At 43.3% G+C, this 24033-nt stretch overlaps 1 protein-coding gene across 1 annotated transcript; it reads right to left on the reverse strand.

Annotated features, from left to right (window-relative positions):
* Positions 1-565: 565 nt before the first annotated feature.
* LOC115379034 (polyhomeotic homolog 3) lies at positions 566-22501 on the reverse strand. Its single transcript, XM_030079692.1, has 13 exons — positions 21971-22501; positions 19703-20396; positions 17052-17204; positions 16141-16239; positions 15787-15994; positions 12591-13595; positions 12243-12404; positions 11115-11488; positions 10467-10632; positions 7769-7880; positions 7204-7324; positions 5042-5300; positions 566-1891 (listed from the first exon to the last, which is right to left on the reverse strand). The coding sequence occupies exons 2-13, from the start codon at positions 20375-20377 to the stop codon at positions 1737-1739; spliced, it is 3489 nt and encodes a 1162-aa protein (XP_029935552.1). The 5' UTR covers positions 20378-20396; positions 21971-22501; the 3' UTR covers positions 566-1736.
* Positions 22502-24033: the final 1532 nt, after the last annotated feature.

Consider the following 24033-nt stretch of genomic DNA (forward strand, 5'->3'; position numbering starts at 1 on the left):
AACAGATATAGGCTGTCCTGCTCTGTGTACCGTCGGCTCGCCCCGGGCCTGGTCCGCAGAAAAAATGCCTAGAATAAGATTTATCATAGGGTGTGGTTTAAAAAAAAAAAAAAAAAAAATCAACCCCAACCTGAAGCCAATCAGGGCGCATGAGAAATCCTAACCTAAACCAGATACGGAGAGCTTCATAACTCCGTGATGAGACAGACAGCTCAGACTGGAGGAGAAGAAAAACAACCCGAATCTGTCAGAAAACAGGCAGATATAGAAACTGAATGAGAACAGAATAAAACACACAGATGAAGCCTGAGGAGGTTTGAACCTTTGGGGGAAAAAAGACCAGCTCAGATTTCAGGTTTTGTGTCTGAAACGGAAGAGGAAGACTTGAGAGATTTGAATTAAAATCTGTTTCGTTAATAAAAAAAAAAAAAATACATATTTCTCATCATGCCTCCCATGTGGCTGCTGTCCTCTTGTTTTTAACCTGGAAACATCACTCACCTCACTCACCATCGCCCCCTGCTGGTATTTAATCCATCCACATCAAAAAGAAACACCACAACACTTTTTTTCTTGATTAATTCATTTATTAAATAATTTCGAGCAGGATACCATAAAAATGTGACGATTAAAGACATCAGTCTCTACCCTGATAGTGACTTTTTTCTTTTTTTTTTTTTTTTTTTTGATCCACAGACATAGTTTTTGTCCAGAATATAGTGATATAAAACATTAAACTTTGATTAATCACTTACAAAGTCTACTTATTGTTTTTTGTTGTTGTTTTTTTGTTGTTATTGTTTTTTGTTTGTTTTTTGTTTTTTTTTTAACACACACTGGTTATGTTATCTACTGGATAGATTTGTCATTGACGTCACGTTCTAAAAAAACTAAATAGACAAATTTATATATTAAATGTTCAAAATCCTTCATGAAATAGCTTCAAATTTACACTCTCCAGCGGTGTTGTAAAATATACACAAAGTTACAAAAAATCTCTACATCCTGCTACAGTTGGAGGGCCGGAGTGGGTGAAATTTCCTCCGGACCCTCTTCTTCATCACTCTGCCACGCTTATTCTCGTCTCCTAAGGCCACCCGCAAATTTATAATCTCATAAATTAAAACAAATCTCTTTTTACGACTTTGTTCTGTCTCTCTTGGTGTGTCAGCATCTTTTTGTTTTTTTTACGAGATCAGGAAACACCTCGACCTCCTCCTCCTCTTCCTCCTCCTCCTCCTCTTCCTCCTCCTTTGTCAAATCTGAATCCAGAATCCGATTTATCGAATCCGAATCCTTTTCTAATCCCCTTATTGAACCTTTTCTATTCTTTCTTTCTTTTTTTTTTCAAGCAATTTGCTGGGAGAAAAAAGGAACTTTGAAAAATATGACACTTGTGACCGTTTTAGGTGATGCTGCGCTGAGAAGTGCTTGTTCATCGCATTTATGCAACCCTCACGCCACCAATATTGCCTTTCTCTGTATTCTCGTTTAATTTTTGAGAAATGAGGATTGGTTCATCTTGGAGATTAACACATCCGGGTTATTCTGCTAACTTGGTCCCAAAACTTAACGGAACCCAACCCAACTCTTCATCTTTTCCCTCTCCCTTTTCCACGTCTTTATTGCCTTATTTTTCCCGTCACATCCCAGATCTTCTCTCTTTCTCTCTCTCTCTTTGTCTCTCTCTCTCTCTCTCTCTCTCTCTCTCTCTCTGTCTCTGTCTGTCCGTCCTCTCATTGGTTTTTCAGGGCGTTGATGTGAGCGCAGATCTTGAGAGCCGGTCCCAGCTTGATGTTCATGCTGGTCATCAGGTGATCCTCGGTGAGCAGCAGCAGCGCCTGGCCGTCGATCTCCTGCAGCCTGAAGGCCTCGGCCACGTCGCTGCAGCCTGACAGACACAGACACACTCACCATTACTTTCACTGTGGATTCATTTAGCGGCTACATTTCTGAATAATCGGTTAATTGTTGAGACTACAAAGTGTCAAAAATAAAGTGTGACCAGCAGCCAAAAAAACTATATTTTTAATGATATGAACGGAGAAAACGAAGACAGTCTCAGCATCTCGGTGATCCTGGTGAAGCTGGAATCAGCAACTGTTTGGGATCTTTACTTGATAACAGACAAAAACAGTCACTTATGGAAGATATAATAGATTAATTTTCGGCTCATTAGCACTAACTGGTAGTTTTATTAATTCAGAAAAGCTAATCATCTTCTAAGGCATCTTCGCTGGCTGGTGGATTCCTAAATTCAACAAATTCTCATGCAAAATACATTTTTAACATAAAAAGATCCACAAAGCCACAATGAAATTAAAAATGACCATATCTACCTAGCGTATTATGCATACCAAATGTCCAGGCCATTTCACCTGCTCAAGAGTAAACACTGTATATGTTAATTAATTCACAGAGGAAAAACAGGTTATATGCATGTTTGTCTTTTCTAATTTCATATTTCATCATGTACACACACACACACACACCACCCCCCTTTCTGGCTGCCGTCCCGTCCCATCAGTCGCTATAATCTATTTTTACATATCTGTAACCTGACTGCTGTGCTGCAACACTGTCCAGCTTTTTTTGCTGTCAGATTACATTCTCCATTTGCAACGTAACCTGACGCAGAGGCTCAGTGCTGCCACACGGTGGTGGAGAAACACACTACAGGGAACTGCACACAACACTCTTGAGAAAATAAAGCACATTGTTGTACCTTTAGGGGTCAAGTGGCTTGTCACTGGGGCCTCTAAGGTGCAGCTTAGCATTTAGAGGAACCACTACATACACACTCAGTGTCCACTTTATCAGCTCCACCTGTACAATCTAATCTAATCCAATCCAACTGTTGTGCCATAAAGTTTCCTTTCCTGCTGCCTATAATGCTCAGTTTGTCTTGTTGTCATGGTAACAGAGGTGTTCATTCACTTCTATGTTTGGCATTGAGCTCATAGTTAGTGCTGCTGTTGGACTGGACTGCATTTTACTGACAGCTGTTTCCACTATTCTGTCCTCCCTCATGTATATATATAAGGAGGGACAAAAAATCAGAAACACCTCTCAGTATAATGTAGTCCAGTACAAGACCTCTGCAAACTACAACCTCAATAATAAACATAGAATTAAATTTACACAAAAACTGAACATTATAAACTTTGTTAAAAGGTAGAATTATAGCAGAGCTGCTGACCTGAGCTGCATTAGACTGGACAGGTGGAGCTGATGAAGGTGACACTGAGTATGTGCACACATACATGCACCTCTTTGGCTCTGAAAAAGGTTGACATAATTACCTATCTAGGGTATATTACATATATACCCTATCTAGGGTATATGTAATATACCCTAGATAGGGTATATATGTAATATACCCTAGATAGGGTATATATGTAATATACCCTAGAGGGAACATTTGTGTAGATTGTACCTTGGGGGACAGAAATGGACTCGTGTACCCTTATTTCCGAGAGTGAGCATAACAAACCTGAATGCTTTTTAAACATTAACAAACATGAAAAATTAGTATAAGCATTCAAAATGTTTTCTCTTAAAATGAAATAGTCACCATTTGAGAACTCGGCTGCTCAGTATTAAAGGGTAGGGTACGATTAAAGTCCTCTAAAGACCTTTTGCTTACACAATAATTACATTTTTGATGACAGACCCGTTTGTGGTTTTGAAACAAGTCGCAGATATTTTCCAAAAGTGGATATATGGTGTTTTGGAACGACGCTTCTCTCCACTTTCTCTGCGCTGCTCCCTGCCAGCGGCGGTCACACTGATCTGAGTCACGCTGACAGCTCGCGGGCGAAGGCATGCAGGCTACTTCAAGCGGTGGTTGGTAATTTAAGAGTTTCAGCCTTTTGCGAAACACTTAATTTGATGAGGCGGAGAGAGAGAGGCTGTGCACGAGCCCGTCGCCATCTGTGCACGATTAGGAGCGCACGTAAATCAAACTGCGACTTTGACACAATGTCAGTTTGCATGGAGAGAGAAGCTGAGATGGTGTCTCTGGGGGGAGTCCCACACCTTTACTGTGTGTGTGTGTGTGTGTGTGTGAGGTTTTAAGTATACGTGTGTGTGTGCATCCGTGCATGCATGCATATTTGCATGTGGTTGTGGGTGGGTGCCACTTAAAGCTGCACTATGAGCAATATATATATTATTTTTTAAATAAAAACACCCACCCACCTTCTCCTATCAGCCTAAATCACAAAGTGGGGCAAGAGAAGAATGTCCTGGAGGGAAATTAATTTCAACTGAGAAAATTGGATTTTAACCGATAATTATAAAGTTAAATTCAATAATAACCACACAAAGCTTCAAATTATACCTTACTCAGTCAGTTTTTGCCTTCACTTATTCAGAAACCTTAATGTTTTCAGCTCAACAGTTCACGAACGGCGACACATGGCTCTAATCTCAACATGGAAAGTTATGAAACGCAGCTTTTAAATGCTGTGAAACGTTTCATTTACTACCCAAATTGTTTGTATATGACATTTTCATCTTAGATATCTGACTGATGCCTTTAACCTGAGCAGATATCAGTGGAACACACACGACTGACAGCCGGCTGTGCTTTAAAATCAAAACACCGCAATCATAATTTATGACGTGATGAAGAACTTTTAGTAAAAGATTGATAGTAATCAGGCTCTGGATTACATATTTGGGGCTTTTCAGTTTTGCCTGGTTGTTGCAAAAGTAATCAAAAAGTCAGAAGCTACGTTGCTTTTATGAAGTAAAAGTTGTTACATTATTCATTACATTTTTAAAAGTGTAACTAGTGAGCAACAACATTAAAATGCTTTTTACTGTTGCTGAACTTTGGACGCTTTTACAATTCACTTTTTTTCTGTGCTGTTAGTAAAATTATAAATGTGTGACTTTTACTGGGTTATTTTTTATTTTATTTATTTTTTTATTTTATTTTTTAAGTGGTTTTTCTGACTTTTTCCAAAACTGCTGCTGATAAATAACACAATATGAGTGTGACAGAAAGTAAAGAGATGTGACGGTGTGTGTGTACCTGGCAGTGTGTGTATGAAGGCCGTCACTTCCTCCACACTCCACTGGGAGGGGCCGGGCTTGAAGGTGGTGGTGGGCGTGGAGGTGGTCACGGCCGGCTCGGACGCCCTCCTCGCTCTCCTCGCCGCGCGCCGCTCCATCTTGGTCGTCATGGCAATGGCGGGATCCTCGTCCCCTCCGTCGTCTTCGGCCCCTCCCTCATCCTCCGCCTCGTCCTTCCCGTCCTTCTCGCGGCGGCCGGCGCTCCACAGGTCACGAGGCTGCGCGGCGTCGCGGGACAAGAGAGGGAAACGCTGAGGCTGAATCAGGTTAGAGGTGCGACTGGCAGCACTGAAACATCTGCATTTATGACATGGCCACTAGACAACAATTACAAAAACAGTAAGAGTTCATTAATTTAGGGACTGAAATGCTATGAAAACGTCTCAGCTAGCTCAGTCATGGTGTTAAAGGGACATTGCAATGTTTATTTTTTCACTTTGACGGAGCCAGGCTAACGACTCCTATAGACTTCAACTCTTTATGCTAAGCTAATACAAAATGCTACTGAACCACTGGATGTACAGAGGAGAAAATGGTGTCCAACATCTTGTCTCAGTCTGGGAAAAACTGTATTTTGCCCCAAATAGACAGATAGATAGATAGATAGATAGATAGATAGATAGATAGATAGATTTACTTTATTGATCCCAAACTGGGAAATTCTTGTGTTACAGCAGCATCAATAGAAACCTAAAATGAAGTTATGCAGACGTATATACAATAAAGACAATAAAGACTAAATATATACAATAAAAACTAACCTAAGAATATGATATATGAAATGTGAAATACAGTTGTCCCTCGCTATAACGCGGTTCACCTTTCGCGGCCTTGCAGTTTCGCAAATTTTTTTTAGTGCAATTTTGCATGCTTTTTTTTTTTTTTTTTTTTTTTTTTTTACAGCGCATTGTGTTCTGCGTCCTGATTGGCTAAGGGACTGTAGACCATTGTCAATCAATCTCCTCCGTGCCGCGTCTCCTGTACAGTACAGAATGCGTTCATTCTATAATACTGGACTTATTTTTCTACGAAGGTTTGAACTTTGAGAGTTTAAACAAGAGAGAAAAGTGAGAAAATGTTAATGCCTGTCTGAGAAAAGTGTGTAAAGTGTGTAGTGAGGGGTTTTACAGCCTTAAAACATCTAGAATAATTGTAAAAAATAAAGCTGACTACTTCGCGGATTTCGCCTATTGCGGGTTATTTTTAGAACGTAACCCCCGTGATAAATGAGGGACCGCTGAATACAAAATATACAGATGGTCATAAATGTTGGAGTGGATTAAACTATTGACAGGAAGTCTGAGGTGTCATGAGGCTCTGCTTTTACCAGCCAATCAGATTCAAGTGTTTTCAGTGTCCATGGTATAAATATCAACACATCTTTCCCACACCAGCTGCAGACATTAAATACATTTTCCCCAGCAGGGGGGGACCAGTCGCTCTGCTGCGTGGCTTTACAGCCCAAAACAGGAAGAGGGCGCCGTTCTCCCAGAGCGAACGCAGCTGCGACACGTTTATCCTCTTCAACAAACACAAACAGGAAGCAAACACATGCTGAGAGGGTCCGGGGGGGCGGGGGGGCGGGAGGGGGGCCAGCGGGGTTTATGGGAAACGTGGTCTTCATGCCGAGAAACAGCATGATGACAATACTACTGTTATGAGACGGAGGCGACTGATTGTCAACCACATTCTTATTTGTTTCCAGTAAATTAACATTTCACACTTACTGTGACAGTGATGTATTAAAATTTGTTCAGTACGCACACACACACACACACAGCTCACAAATAAAACATCCCCCCAAAAAACCAAACACATTAAAAGACACTTGCTTGACTAAATTCCCCATGAAACAACTTCTACTTCTAAAAAAAATTAAAAATTGCACCAATAAAACCTCACAAATCTTCATAAAACACCCTCTCTCATCCACCTTGTCCCTTCAAAATAAAAGTGTGCCTCTCTCTCGCAAAGTGATGAGACTGTGAATGATCCTTCCCTGCACCAAACATCCACCTCATGGGGTTTTTAAAGGTGTTGCATGTAGTGTTAGTAATATATTGAGTTATATAAGTGTTTTTTAAATTTGCTGCTGATACGTGTGTGTGTGTGTTTTCCTACCAGCCGCAGTAAGAGGGGTTTCCCGGGAACAGACTCCGCCCTGTTCAGAGTCGGCCTGGGCCTCTCAGATCGGCTTCCCGCACTCAGAGCCCGCAGGCGCTTCGTCAGGCGAACGTTGAACCTTGACAGGCGAGACAGGCAGACGGCGAGAGAGAGAGAGAGACGGGCAGGGAGATGAACGCGAAACAAGAAGCGAGAAAAAGGGAGGGAGAAATCCAGAGAGAAAGAGAAGAGAGAGAGAGAGACGCAGTTAGAGAGCCAGAAAAGGTGAAGGTGAAGGTGTGAGTTCATGTGCTTCCCTCATTCGCTGCTTTGATTCACACTCATATCAGTATCTGACACCTGTGTGTTTCTACACAGGCCGCACACCACATCCTGTCTGCCTGCCGGGGGCTCTGTGTCACTCCTGAACGCACACAGCACAGCAGCGTGTGTGTGTGTGTGTTGCTCAAATGGAGGTTTGAGCAAGACACACACTTTGATATTTATTTTATTTTTTTTCTTTGCTCACACAGGGAATCACTGGCTCGCTGACGCGTTAGCCGGCGAAACGGCGGCGACTCACCCTCGCGCACAGGAAGTGGAGCAGAAGCGTTTGGAGCGCATGAAGTTGTGGGCGTGGCCTCGCTTCCCGCAGAACTGGCAGTGCAGCACGGCTCGATCCCTGTGGCCCGACCCTGGGCGAGAGAGACAGACAGACAGAGAGAGAGAGAGAGAGACATGTTCATACATTATTATGATGGGCTGCCTTTTCTTTTCCACAGTGGATAAAATTGCACAAGAGGTTCATGTCAAAATCCAGCTGTCGTTCTATCTGCCCGAATTACAAACTGCAGCACAGAAGACAAAATAAATACATATTCTCACCTTGTTTAACTCAAAATGAAAGTTTTTTTTTTAAATACCAAGTTTGGCAAAATCATCTGAGTGGTCATTTTGGCTCATTGGTTCGGGTCAGGCATAATTTTTTAGACACTCGTCACTGTATTCTTCATCAATAAGTGGGCTGGCCTTCTCTTTCCACTAGAAGAGCCCAGCATTTATTTTGATTTATTTATAAAGGGGTATTCCAAAAATTGCCCTTGTATTTGGCAGCACTGATTGGCTGGAGAGTTGGATCACATGACACCCGCTTGCAGGACCAGCCGGTGCTACAGGTTCCTCGAATTCACACGAATCTGGGAACAACCGCTTTAATTTTTTCTTTTCTTTTCTTTTTTTTTTTTTTTGCACCACACATTTGTGTGTGGTGCAAAAAAAGTGCAACTCAGATTCGACTTAAAAACTCTGGACTTGAGCTGGGACTGCTTTCAACTTGTTTTTAATTAATTTACATTGTATTACTTTCATTTCATATGATTTTTTTTGCCTTTTGTGGCTATTGTTGCACTGTTGGAATCGATTTTAGACTGTTTAAAATTGTTGTAAAATTTGTAATTGTTTTATTGATGAAATGTAGTCGTGACCTTGATCTCAATGGGACATTAAATAAAAGTTATAATAATTAAATTTGTTATGGCACAGATTAGGAAAAGGTTGTAGAGGATGACTGTAAATCAGTTAGGTCATGACTTGGAAAAAAATAAACTATTGCATTGCGTATGCACCACAACACTGTTATCTGATCTGGAAGTAGGGTATCATTTGGCTCCGCCCACTCTCATGTTGACTCTCCATGCTTTTCAAAGACAGTTTGGAGATGTTAGGCTTCATTGGTGCTGAAACTGCCTCACGGCGTCGCTTTCTGGGCTGTGAGTTTCCTCATGAAGGCGTCTGACCTTTGGTATAAAACATTTGGTAAACAACAACCTGCGGTGACGTCGCCTTCACCTCTAACCTTTATTTTTACCCTTTGCTGCCATTTGGAACCCCTGAAGGTGTGAAGTTGCCTCCTGCAGGTTTAAATTTCTCGAGCATTAAAGGTAAAGCTGGACTTCACCTGCTCTGAGAGACAATTTTCACTTTTTACGAAGCGAGAGAAACACTTCTGGAAAGTACGTGAAACAAAGGCCCGGCAATACGGACAAAACCAAACCAAACTATTTTTAACTCAGTACCTTAATATCAATATTGTCGGGATGACTAACTAAGATACTAATTTGGATATTATGACCAAACAGGAGCAGCTAAAACAGTCAGAAAACTGCATCCCTTCACTGTAATGCTGCCTTCAAAACATTTATGCTGTATCATGATATTATGATGTCCAAAATCCCAAATGATATCTAGTCTCAAATCACAATATTGATGTAATATCGAGATATTGCCCAGCTCTACATGAAGCATGGATGTATCTGTCCTCATTGGTCCTCATTGGTCATAATATGCGATTTCAATTTCAATTTCAATTTCAATTTTACTTGTATAGCGTCAAATTATAACCAAAGTCGTCTCAAGACGTTTTACAGAAACCCAACAGATATCGGCCGAATCCAGTGGACCCAAATCTCGCCTGAGAGCAGCACAGGGCGACAGTGGTGAGGAAAAAAAACCTGCAAGTTTAACATTTGTTTCAGTCCTTGTCTAGTTATTGTTTAGCGTTGTATTTTTAAACCATGTTGCTCTCCAGCCTCCTGTGCCTTTTTTGTTTTTCTTTGGTTTTTGATAAGCCTACTAAGCCTACTGTGCCTTCTTTAGCTTAGTTTTTTTTTTTCCTTTTCTCCTTTCCTTTTGTTGCTGCCTTGTCTCTCAGATTTGTCCTTAGCTCTCCGTATTTTCCTTTTTTGACACTGCTCATGTACTGTGTTTCTATCTTGGTTTAAATGCTGTATTAGTTTAAATGTTTTTTATGCACTGTACGCACTTTGAGATCATCTACAAATTTGTTTGATATAAAGCACTACAAATAAAATGTATTATTACTATTATTATTATTAGTCCTGACTGGAAAAAAGCTCCAGACGGGAGAGGAGTCATACCTGATTGATTGATTGTTTTATTGATTTATTGATTATTACTGGATTGCTTGACTGATTTTGTATGATTATGTTATTTATACAGGAATTGCTGTTTGCACTGATTGCGCTTTCCCCATCATGCATGGGCGCTGCTTCTGACGTTGTTGATGTTGTGCCAGTATACACTGTATTGAATAAATTTGAACTTGAACTTGAACTTGAACTTGGTAAAAAGCTCCACCATAAGAGGATTTTGTTGTTTATTGTTAATGGTTTGATGATGATAAAACTGCTATGCCTTTATCACATTACAGCTGCAGAGTCGAGCTGCTCATGTGCAGAACTCGAGGGGTTAATGTGTCTTACGGGTCCCGGGGTCGTCTGTGTCTCCTGCCTCCTCGTTGTCGGAGTCGGTGGAGTGCTCGGCCGGCTCCAGCGTGTCCGTCGCCGGCAGCGCCTCCCTCCCGTTGGTCCCGTTCACCTCCTGCGGTTTGCTCACCTGCTCCGGCACCAGCAGGGACGAGCGGTTCACCTGCACGCGAATACACCAAACACACCCATTTCAGATTTCATGTCACCCAGTTTAAAGGGGCAGCACACCGCTCAGCTCAGCCTCCTGCTGTGCGATTTCAAATCCCAGACGCTTTCAGTGTGTGTTAAGTTGATGTGAACCTGTGTGTGTGTGTTATGGGTCAACCACAAACACTGAAATTACAATATCAACATTGTTAATTTCAAATAATCAAAGGAGGTTGGAATTTTTTCCATTAGCACCTCATTCCTCACGCCCTTTTTAAAATATATTTCTATATCCATTTCTACCTTTTTACACATTTTTCATAACTTCAAAAAGAAAATATGCAGAAAAATCTATTTCAAATGACAATATGACTTTTACACAACACATAGTTTATTCACATAGTGGCCATTTTTGAATATGGTGGCTAAAGCTAACTGTGCATGTGTGTGTGTGTGTGTGTGTGTGTGTGTGTGTGTGTGTGTGCGCACGCGTACGGGGAACGGCTGCAGCCCCTCCTGGATGACGAAGCCCTCCACCAGGTGAGTCAGCACCTGTCTCCCCTCAGGCCACGCCCTTGGCGCCCACGGTCCGCTGTCCAATTGGCCGAAACTCTCAGACTCGTCCTCCGATTGGCCGAGGCGCTCGAGGTTCTCGAGGTTCTCGAGGTTCTCGAGGTTCTCGAGGCTCTCGGGCTCAGCCGGGCGCTCCGTCTGGTCGGCCGGTTTGTCGTCTTTCTCGGGCTCGTGCTGCGATAGGCTGAGGTCGGCCGGGTGGGCGGGCTGAGCGGGGAGGAGAGGGGGAGGGTTTTCTGCCGGGGGGGCGATGAAGGGCGAGGAGGGCGGAGACTGAGAGGAGAGGCTGGACAGAGCTGGAGGGGCAGAGAGAGGAAGAGGACGGACATCAACGAGGGAATCTGGACAACAATTGCTCATTTAACTTAAACATATTAAAAGGCTCTCAAACGCTCATCAAGTCCACAGAAACATTCATATTTTGAGATGTCATCCTTTAATTTATTGCGATAACTTTGTATAATTTCCATGAACAAATGAGACTGATGATGGGATGAGCAGTAGCCTCCTCCTCACTCCAGTGGTACCGTGCTCTTTCCTAAAATTAAGACTACATTTCCCATAATCCCCTATAATTAAGTGTCTCAGGATTAATGTGCTGCTTTGCTTTCTTTGATGTTGATATAAAACATGCAGGACCTTTTATTTACTTGTTCATTTATGATAAAAAAAAAAAAAATCATCTTTAAACCTTTGCATTTGTTGTTTGTTTGTGTTGTTGCTTGTTAATTTACAGTATTGTAATGTGTTATATGAAGATTCACAATGCAAATTAGGCTACTAAACTGAACTAAATAAATGAAACTAAACCAAACTAAACTAAAAGGACCAAAATGAACTGAACTAAACATTATTTTGTATTGTATTTTAATTTGTCATTTTGTGTGTTTTTGACTTGTTGTTGTTGTTTCTTTACTCTTGTTGAACACTTTGTGACATTTGTTCTGTGAAAGGTGCTGTACTGAATAAACTGACTGGCTTACACACTAAGCTCAACTACCAGCTCAGCTGATGTGCACCTGGCTCCGCCCTGCAGGTGTGTGTTTGTACCTGACTGGTTGTCTGACTGGGTCGACATGTTCTCACAGAAGTCCTCCTGGCTCACAGGCTGCAGGTCTCTGTGAGGCTCCGGCAGCCTCTGACTCGGGACAGACACCTCTGGGACTGGGACTGGAACTGGGACAGGGGCTGAGACTGGGATTGGGACTGAGACTGGGATTGGGACTGAGACTGGGACTGGGACTGGGACTGGGACTGGGACTGGGGCTGGGGTTGGGACTGGAGCTTGAACTGGGGCTGGGACTGACACTTGGACTGGGAGTGGGATTGGGACTGGGACTGGGGGCGGGACTGGGGGCGGGACTGGGACTGGGACTGGGGCTGAGACTGGGATTAGACCCAGCATGGCGTTCGGCTCTGGGCCGGAGTCTTGAGCGGCAGCTGGGCCCAGCTTTGGGTTCGGCTCTACGTTCTGGTACTGTTGGAAAACTTGACTGGTCAGATTCTCCGACTGGTCCATAGCCGTCTCCTCTTCCTCCTCCTCCTCCTCCATCTTCTTCTCCTTGCTCTCTTCCGTCCTCTCTCTCTCACTCTGGCCTTCCTCGGTCACCTCCATCCTCTCTTCCTCTTGAACCTTTTCCTCTCTCTGCTCCTTCTGACCCATGACGTTGGCTTCCTCCTCGGTCACAAGTCTCTGTTTCTCTTCGGTTGTCTTCTCTCGCTCTCTTTGGTCGTCTCTCTCCACCCGCAGGTCTTTCCCGACACTTTCCTCTTCCTCGGTCTCTTGTCTTAGCCCGGCCGCTCTCCCTCTCTCTCTTAGCTCTTCGCTGTCCCTCGGCCGGCCCTGTTTGTCGCCCTGCTGGAGCAGAGGCTGTGTCTGGGCACCGGCTTGGCTGAGAGGGGACGACGGACACAGGAGAGACGGAGTCGAGGGCAGGGGAGAGGTCGTTTTTGGCAGCGAGGGGTTCAGAGGGAGCGGGAGCACGTCTTCACCGCTCAGAGTCCTCTGCGATTGGCCGGCGAGTTCGGCTGATTCCACGACCGGAGGCGCCGATTGGACCGAAGCGTGAGCGTACGTGCCGGCCTGAGGCTGGCGGCCCGAGGACAGGGCGATGATCTGCAGCTGCCGGGCTGCGGATGGTGACCGCTCAAAATGGGAAGCGGCCGTCATGGGCTTGGACATCGATAATGAGGCGTGCTGGGATTGGCCGGGCATGAGCGTGGGTTGGGATAACGGCGAGGTCTTCAGCCCGGCCAGCTGCCGGCTGGCGGGGGAGGTGTGGCCGGCGGGGGAGGCGGCGACGGGCTGAAGGGGAGAGCTCTGCCTCGGCGGCGCCGCTCGGTGGCCGTTTGGAGAGTGGAGTCTGGGTCTCAGAGGGACGGCTCGCACTGGAGAGTAAAGAGCTGAGGGAGGAGAGAGGCAGAGGGAAGGAAGAGAGAGAGAGGGAGTCAATGAGAGAGAGGAAAAAGAAAGACAGCATTCAGATGGGGTGAATACGGCTGGGTGACAAAATCAAATATCACAAGATGTTAGACAAAACACCACGATAACGATATTGTGACGATATTGTAGAGAGGATGGGTGTTTTAGGAAGATATTACAATATAAGAGATTTTTGATAACAGTCTAAAAAGTGTCAAAAATGTCATCTCTTTACTGTAATGCAGCCTTTAAAACAGGGACAACACAACTCTTAGACCTCAATATCGATTGTACGGATGATTATTGGTGCTTTTATAAGTTATTTGCACACTAGAGGTTTTTGATAAACAGTGATTAATAATGTGGATATGATGGCTGAGCAGGTAGAGGCAAAGGACAGTCTAATATGTTCAGAAAACTGCATCATTTCAATGTAATCACGACATTACAATATCCAAAATCTGAGACGATGTCTAGTCTCATATCACAATACTGATATAATATCGATATATCGCCAGGCTCGACAGCGGTAACCTGGAGATTTGTGAACGCCACACAGGAGAAGAGCAAGGTGAGCTGATGGTGAAACTAAAATTTAAAAAAAATCTTCCTTTGCTCCTCAGATCCACGAACTACACTAGGAAACACTCCACGTCAAGATGAGTGTCTTTGCTAAAGTTTTGCTGCTGTGTTTCATGATCGCTGCTGCATCTCAGATACGATCAAAAGTCTATCGACACTTTGTCTTATTCTTTAATGTTAAATAACGGGCAAGGTGCTCAGAATGCAAAACAAAAGCAACACTTAAGAGAGTGTTTCTTTATTTGTTTGTTTGTTTGTTTGGTGTGTTTGTGTTGTGTTTTGCTGTTTTATGGCCTTTTAAAACGCATGCATGGTTGTATGTCAATACAGTTATATTTGTGAATGTATGGGTGCATGAGTGTATGTCGATATATAGATATGTATTTTTATGATGTACAATCATGTATACATATTTGTATATTTTTTTATTAATGTAAATTCTGCTTCCATTCCTGTTTTCACAGCCACTACCGCTCAGCAATATGGAGAAAAACAAATTTAGACCTCAATATTGATTGTACGGATGATTATTGGTGCTTTTATAAGTTATTTGCACAATCGAGGTTTTTGATAAACAGTGATTAATAATGTGGATATGATGGCTGAGCAGGTGGAGGCAAAAGACAGTCTAATATGTTCAGAAAACTGCATCATTTCACCCGTAAAAACCAGGAAAAAACAACACTAATGTCCCTTTTATGTATAAAGCAAAAACACTGTTTATGTCCCAGAAATATTTAGAGCTTATTCATACTGAGACTTGGAGATCAGGACCAGAGAGGAAGACATAACTTTAAAAATCAATACACACATACTACTTTGAAACAGATGTGTAAAAACTGTAGAATTCACCAGAGTCCAAACAGAAATACTGCTCTAATATAATCCAATTTATAAGAAATATGAGGAGGAAATAATTGAACACTGTTTACTAAAAAAAAAAATAACCAAATGATAATGACCAATATTCATTATTTATGGATGGTAACAACTCTCATTATGCATAGAAAAAAAAAAGGATTGTTATGGGCTCCTGTTGCCATTTTCATTTATCTTATTTTATGTTATTTTCCAGAGAGAGGCCCGGTAATGGGAGAACATCTTATTCTTCTTCTTTTTGCTCATAAATTTTTAGTTGAAGATGTTTTCTTTTCCTTTGCATGAACTGAAATCAACAAAGCAAATGATTATGATTATCATAAAACATCATGATATTGCAGCATCTAAAATCCCAGACAAAACGTGGTCTCATATCATGATTACAATATCACACAGCGCCATCAGCCACCTAATTACATCTATATGGGGATATAGCACAACTGGAAATTAAAAATTACATTTTGCATGACTGTCACCTGTTTAAATTTGAAATGCAACTTGATAAATAACGGTTAATATTTAAAATTTTGAATAAGCCCATTTTGGGTTTTTTACCTCTCCAGCACTTTCTGTATTATTGTTTTTTTTGTTTTTTTTTAATCTAATTGTCTCTGTATTATGATGCAAATAAATAAATAATAAATAAATAAATAAATAAAGTTTCATAGGAGATTATTATCGAGGTGTTGGCCTCCATCACTCGGGACTTACTTGGAGGCGGGACGGAGAGGTGGCGAGTGGTCGGCGTCGGGCTCTCTGTTGCCATGGCGCTGGGCTGGGGACGCGGTCTGAGCGGGGGGAAGAGGGGGTTACGAGGCCGGGAGAGGGGAGGAGGGGCCAAGGAGGGGGGTTTGAGGCGGAGGGAGGGGGGGATGGTGAGGGTCCCGGGGGGCGGAGGCCTCAGGGTGAGGCTCTGCAGCTGGGAGAGAGACGGAGACACAAACCGTCAGTCGCCTCTTTCATCACGCCACACAAACTTTTATTACACTCGGTGTCCCGTTTGTTCAAGAATCAGACACAAAAAGGAGGGAAAAAGGCCATTGCGGCACGTTTTCGGCGGCTCACCTGAGCGGAAGCAGGATGGGAGGAAGGGGGAGAGGGTGAAGAGGAGGTAGAGGAGGAAGAGGAGGATGAGGCAGGTCGCATAGCAGACGTAAGAATCAGCTGCGGGGAGAAAGGGAAAGATGAGGCGCGGAGAAGAAGAGGACAGATAAATAAATGGAGGAGAGCAGGGAGTACAGAGATATTCAAACAGTGAAACATAACGTCCAAATGTATGTGAATGATTCATACGTCCTGTCCCCTGACTAACATCCTCTTCCTTATCTCTTCCTCATTTTCTCGGTTTTAGCGCTTATGACCTTTCACCTCAGCGGTTGTTTTTCCCTCTTCTCTTTCTCCTTGTCCTATAAAACTTACACATGATCATCCTACTGACACAGGAAAAAAAAAAAAACATCATCAAACTACTAACGCTGCCTTCATGGTAACAACGTCACACCTCCTGGAAGTGTGAAACTGTCACACACACCACAGACCTTCTCTGGTTTTGGGTGACAAATTACACACTGCCTTTTGACACGTTAACACACACACATTGAATGTGGACACACTGGACACATTGTAATTTAAGTTTTACTGCAAAAACTGTCAGCCACCGATGAAAAATCCAGAAAACAGACGTGTCTTGCTGTGTCATTTAGGACGTGTGATCACAACCTGACTGCAATTTCATCCCCTACAGATTCTTACTTAACGTGATGCTGATATGCTGACATTTTGAGGCACTCTGTTGTTGCGGACAGCGCTTTCAAGCAGCTCAAAGCTCAAATCTACCAGCTTTCCTATGTATCATGAACGCAGCACATACCTCTGAGCCTGATCTAGGAAAGCAAGGCGCTCCGGATTAGCCGGCTCAGCTAAAATGTAAAATAAGCGGATGTGAATGTGAGGTGTTTGTGTGTGTCCGTGTTTACCATCTGAGCTCTAAGCAGCACCTGGTCTTGGCCAGACCCTTTGAGACCTTTCCCTAGGAGCAATGTCTGCTGGGATACCCTCTGCCTGACAGGTGAGGGGCTCTGATTGGCTCTTACAAGACCAGGTGCGCCCAGAGGATGAGCCTGCGATACCTGGAACAAAGGGGAGGAAGGGAAAGGAGAGGGGAGGGAGGAGGGGAGGGAGGAGAGCTTTACAGCGAGGATGTCGACAAGTTGTGTTACATTTCTTAGGCAAGCAAACCCACATGTAGACAGATTGTGTGTATTGTGTGTGTGTGTGTGTGTGTGTGTCGGCTGGAAACTGAGCAAACAATGCAAATTCTGAATTTTGAATACTGTGCTTGAAATATGCAAAATCGTCTGGCACAAAAAAACGGAGGCAGATGTCAGTGCAGACAAAGTGCAATGCATAAGTGTTTGTATATGTGTGTGAGAGTGTGTGTGGAGGGCTGCTCACAGTTCAACAATACAATTATTCACAGAGCAAACAAGCCAATGAGGTGTCGACCGAGACTAAGGATGTGAAGTGTACACAGATGAAAGCAAACAGAGAGGAAATGACAACCCCAAGCAGACGAGCAGAAACAAAACGTGACCCAGTCAGTCAGCCTGCAGCGGCTCAGGGAGTCTGCACGGCTCAGATAACTGTCCTGAGTGTTCGCCCCGCACCTCTGGGCTTCAGGGGGGTGCACGAGACGAGCTCTGTGTCTGCGACTCACACACACGTTTATCTGCACCGCCGCCGCAAAAACAGATTTTTTTCAAACTGTTTTGGTAACACAGAGTTTCTTGTCTGCCGGGGAAAGCAGCTCCTCTCTGTCCGACTGTGCGTCTGCTTACCCACCATAACAAATAACTGCAAGAAACTGAAATCCAGGGAAATCCTAATCTTAAAATGTTAAATATCATTGATTTGTAATGTTTGAAGTAATCATCCTTAAATCCCTGAAGGCAGCTTAAAGAAATACTTAAATGTTTTGGGCAAAATACCCTGTTTTCCAACTTCCACAGACTGAGACAAGATGTTCGATGCCATTTTCACCTCTGGACGTCCACTGGTTCAGTTCCTACGGGTAGCATTTCGTGTTAGCTTAGCATAGAGACTTAAAGTCTATAGGAGTCGTTAGCCTGGCTCTGTCAAAGTGAAAAAATAAACCTTATGGAAACTCCAAAGCTGTCTTATTTTCACAGTGCATCATGTGGATTTGAGATACACTGATGGAATTACAAAAACATAAATGAGAGTCATTTTAGGAGAAGTTATAACTTGTGGTGAATCTTCCTCTCACTGTGATAAATAAAGGATAAATGTGCTCAGCGGTTACAGCTGCACCATCTAACCTCTCCTGAAACAGCGCTCATTAAAAAACACATGACACACTGTGTAAATATGACAGCTTCACAGTTGCTGTAAGGTTTGTTTTTCACTTTGATGAACCAAGGCTAACGACTCCCATTGACTTCAAGTCTTTATGCTAAGCTAACCATAACCCTACCCGTGGGAACCAAACCACTGGACACGCAGAGGTGAAATTGGTGTCCAAGATCTTGTCTCAGTGTGGGGAAGTTGAAAAAAGGGGTATTTTGTCCAAAATGTCAGATTATTCCTTTAATATCCTCAGACAGGTGTGTCCTAGCCACTGCATGTCTCGTTTGTTGTCAGAGCCCCTAACTTGTGAAACTCCCAGCAAGCAAATTCACTTTCATCTCTCAAGGCACTTCTTAAAAACTACTTTTATACAAAGGCATATGCTTAACTCTTTTTTTAAATCTATTTCTTCATTCATTTTTTATCATGTTGATTATTTTATACTAATTATTTATACTAATTATGTTTCCACACTACAAATATAAATGTGTTTATTATTGGCCTTATTCCCACAGTTCCTGCAGTTTTGAGCTTACACTCATTGTGAAAACCACAACCCAGGAAGCGTTACTTGCACCTAAATGTCATAACACTATCGAAATCTCAGTCACAAAAACTATAACTGCTTGAATTTTGCTGGGAATTTAGCTAGCTCAAAACCTGGTTAGCCACTTGTTGTGTCCTAAATCAAGGGCAAGCTCCACCGAAAGGATGTGGTCTGCAAAGGTTTGGTTTTTGGAGGACTGGAAACTCAACCTATTAGCCGCTAACCGCGACGTCTCCTGAGGATTCCCCCTGGGTCGGTGGCTTGAATAGCACGGTAAACACAGGTGTTGCTAATAACATGAGTCGAGGTTTTGTTCTGTTTAGGTGTTGTGCATGGTGCTGTGCATGCTGGCTCTCTGGAAAGACACTTAAATATAACGGCCTTTAGTAACACCTGTGTGTACCCTGCTATTTCTTGTCAAAATGGCTGCTGTGAAAACGGTTTACTGGGAGGGGAATCCACTATGCAGCTGTTACTTGTTACTCCATAATCAGATACTAAAATGTTTAAAAAAAAAAAAAAAGAAAAGAAAAAAAATTGATATAACTGAAATGGCAAAGCTTTTCTTCACATTTTAAATCATTACTTTACTTTACGTTGAGTTATGTTAGTTAAGGGGAAAACAGAATTCTATGACTATGTGTCCTGTAATAGTGTGTATGTGCTTATGTGTGTGTGTGTGTTTTCTGTACAGCATGGAGGTGTGTCACTTACCTGTCTGCCAGTGGGACTGGCCGGCGTGTGAAAGGGCGTGATTGGTGTGGAGGTCGGCGTGGATATGGGCCGTGTGTTCCCATTGGTCAGGGTGGGGGAGGGCTTGGCTGATGCGGTGGCGTTCCCATGCGTGACAGAGGAGGAGGAGGAGGAGGAGAAGGGAAGTGAGGCGGCGCAAGGTACAGCGGGCGAGGAGGACGAGGAGGATGACGAAGAGGAGGAGGGCGGGGGGAGGAGGGAGGAGGAGGAGGAGGAGGGAGGGGGTTGTGTTGTGGGAGAGGGGGGCGTTTTGGAGACGCTCGACGGGGAGGGGAGGATGGGACGGGAATAGGTACGGAGGGCGGGCGTGGTGGTGGAGGTGAGCTTCGGGGGCGCCGGGATGAGCATGTGGGGGGACGCAGCGCCCGCCGCCACCTTCGGGCCGTGCGGCACGGAGAGGGAGGGGGCAGGGGTGAGGGGGGGCGGGGGCGAGGAGGAGGTGGGCGTCAGGGTGGGGGGCGGGGTCTCCAGGAGAGTGGGGTTAGGGGTGAGCCGAGGAGGTGTCGGGGTGGCCGTGGAGGAGGAGGCGGAGGCGGCGGGGGCGGAGCTGGAGGGGGCAGCGGCGGTCTGAGGGCTCGTCCCATTGGTGGCCTCGCCGTGCTCTGATTGGCTCTGCCTAATGAGCTCTCGGTCCATCCTTCAACACTTTAGCACACTGTGAGAGACAGAAGGGATAGATAGATAGATAGATAGATTTATTACACAACATTTATTAAAGGAAAAATCCACTTGTAGTTGCTGGATGTCTGTGGAACTGCTGCAAGATAGTACCAGAACATAATCTATAGAGTGAATTTATAAATGTATTTATATCTGACGATCAACAGATATCAATAACTACCAATAGGGCACTTATTATTATTATGACATAATGATCAACATAAACATAAACATAATGATACTTAAGTTTCATCATTAGCTTTAGTTAATTATTTTTGAGTCATTGCAGTGCTCATAATCCCAGTTCACCCCTATGGCATTCCTGTGTTATTCCTTTATGAAACAGTGACTAATAACATGTCTATGGTACTCCGTAATTAGTTCATTGAGAACATACTGTACTTTTAATCTCCCATAGTGTTACTATAATAATTCTATAATATTCCCATAGTGACTTAAAACATGACTATGGCACTCAATAAAGAGTTTATTAAGACCATATTGTACTTTCAATCTCCCATGTGTTACTATGATATTTATATAATATTCCTATAGGGACTTGTAGCATGTTTGTGATAGTGGTGATATAAAGTCACACTTTTATCTCCTGTGCTATCACTGTAATACTCCTGCTTCCTATGATATTACTATAGCAGGTTGTAGTGTGTATATGATACTATTAATAAGCTTATTAACACCACATTTACTTTACTACTATAATATTCCTGTAATATTCCAGCAACGACTTAGTGTTGGGATGACATTTAAGCTTCTAAAATTGGACATAGGATTCAATTTCCTATGTAAAATGAATCCTAGGATTATCACAATGGCACCGGTACTGTATTTTCTTCTCTCTTACATAAGTATTGCAAATAACTAACAGGCGACACAAGTTGCAGCAACTTATTGATTTTGAATATCCACATTCAGTCAGAGTTTTCATGCTTTTCATCAAGTCCTCCTCGTCAGTGGCCCCCAACATGGGGTCTGGGGAACCCTCGGGGTGCCAAGAGGCCCCCCCGGCAAAATAAGGAGTAGTTAAATTTCACAACTCTTCACTAGAAATACCCGCACTTAGAGAATGTAAGAGAGCGATACTTCATGATTACAGTTAGACAGTTCAGTTCTGCTGTAAATCAGATGGGGTGCGTGGCCTGGTCGGTGTTTTTTTTTTCAGGGTCCCTAAAAAACGTGCAAGCACCATGGGCTTCACACGGCGGTGGTCCCGCTCTTAGTAAACATGCAGCATGCAGCCAGCCATGCACCATCACCACGCAAGCAGGTGCGAGCACACGCGCGCCGGGCAGATGCTGACATCTGGCCTGCAGCCTGCATGTTGGGCTCATGTCGGCTTCAACACGACGGCGGCAACAATTACTAACACACAACACTGATGGCAATATAGGTCTGTGATCATGAATGTGACTATCACCCAAAAAAAAAAAAAAAAAAAAAGATGGAGACAGGCCCTCACAGTGAACAAGTCTCACGATAATAACATTTTTTACAAACAGGAGGGGGGAATTCTCATCTCCACGTTATGCGTAAAGGTCTTCGGTCACCTACCTCCCGAAATCAGCAGCGTCCTGCAGCTTATTCTCCGTATCGTACATCCAGAAGCGTTTGCATGTTTATAAAGTCTGTTGCTGTATCTGATCAACGGGGTTTTGGCTTTTTTTTGCCAGGGTCGACAGCTGAAATGGGCGTGTATAACCCTCACTTCCTAGTCTGACAGCGCAGAGGTTGAAGTGAAGTGCGCGTCACCAATCCCCCAGACAATAATTTCCCAGCCTCACCTTAGATTATCTGCTCCGAGCCCCCGCAAATAACACAAAGTTGCTTTACAGACAGGCCCGTTTGTCATATGCATGGGGCTGTGTGTCGCAGTTTGTTTAGGGTTTCGGGACAACCCGGGCTGTTTTTGCAGAATAGTCCACAAATTGAACCATCAGAGGAATACGCTGCCGTCCGCCGGTTGTACCACCACCACCGGAGCTGCCCGGTCCGAGTTGGGGAATCAGCCCGGCTTGGGGCCACCGTGCAGTGGCTGCGAGGGCCTGGTCAGTCCGCTGGAGAAATGCAATGGAAGGCAGTTTTCACAGAGAGGCAGCGGCGAGACAGCACCACACACAGCACAGGAGGACCGCACAGACTCTGCTCCCTGTCACACACACACACACACACACACACACACACACACACCGAGTCACATTCAGTGTTACCCTGCCAACAAATGTGTTGGTGAAAATGTATATACGCCCATGTTATAACCTGAGAAAACACCACACTCCTTATTAAGATCTTAATTTCGAGATTGATCCCGTTGAATTCACATAATTGAGGACAAACGACTTGACTAAATTTGCTTCAGGGGTATTTAAGTCTTTATCTTAATTAAGGAGCAATTAAAGATTGTTGATATCACTTCATGGAAAAGTGTAAAAGAAAAAAAACCTACAGAAAATGTCATCTTTCACAGGTGAGAATTCAAGTTGTTTTTTATGTTTCGACTTTTCAAAAGTAATTCAGGAATGATATTAATAAAACAACGAGGGATTACTAATAATTCTTCTTTTAGTGTTTCATAGGTAAAGTAAGAATTTATTAAATATTTACATGAGTGGAGTATCTTAGTTCAAAATTTGTTAGACCTCTTATTTTTCGGGGTCCAATTAAATAAGGTGTTGAAAAAAAGGGATCGTGTTTGCTCGTGGTGTGGATGTGTGTGTGCGTGCGTGTGTGTGTGTCAAGGCAGAGAAAGTACCCTTTAAATGGATAAAAATCAATCAACAGCCTATAAAGCACCCGTATAAAATAGACATATTGAATTTGTAAACGCGGCCTGTGAGTGCACAATAAAAATATTAAATAGGTCTACTGTAACTCTAATATTTCCATAATATCTTATTCTGCATCTGTGGTACTAAGTAGTGAGTTGTAGTGCTTTATGATTTTATTATCTGTCACGTGGTAGCCGATCACTATAATAATCCTATAATAATCTTGTGGTTTTGCTGCCTAACATCTTTCTCCAGTTATTTTTAGAAGGGGGTGTGAATGGATAAAACATAATCTGAGCACCACGGGCTTATAAAGTCATAGAGAGGTTTGATAGGCGGGTTCATGTGACCGGTGTAGAGTTGCATGTCAGTAATCGGATCAGCAGCAGCCGCTGGACGGGACCTGCTGGACTTAAGGCTGAGCTCCGTGCGCCTCGGCCAGACACTGACAACAAACAGTCAAGTGCGTCAGATGGGCTAATCTGCGGCTGCGTCAAGTTGGCAGCACACACACACGAGTCCAACCCGGAAAATGCGCGATCATGCCTTCAAAACAAATGGCAAAAGAATAATAATAGGCTAAAAAAAAAAAAAAATGCAGATTGGATTTTTGGCTGGATGGACCTTTTGGAGTTGGAGATGCTCTGGAGGCAGAAATTATATCTCTGGTTTATTTTAACTGTAACTGAGTCAAAAAGGCCATATTTTTTTTGCTGTATAAAATTATACTGAAAGGAATAGTTCGGAGTTTTGCACAAATACTGGTATTCTGTGAGTGTAACACATAGGCCTACACCAAGTTTGTTCCATATCTGACATTTTTGGCTAATAAAATACACACACACACAC

This window comes from Myripristis murdjan, chromosome 20 (assembly GCF_902150065.1).
Source record: "Myripristis murdjan chromosome 20, fMyrMur1.1, whole genome shotgun sequence".
Classification (NCBI taxonomy): domain Eukaryota; kingdom Metazoa; phylum Chordata; class Actinopteri; order Holocentriformes; family Holocentridae; genus Myripristis; species Myripristis murdjan.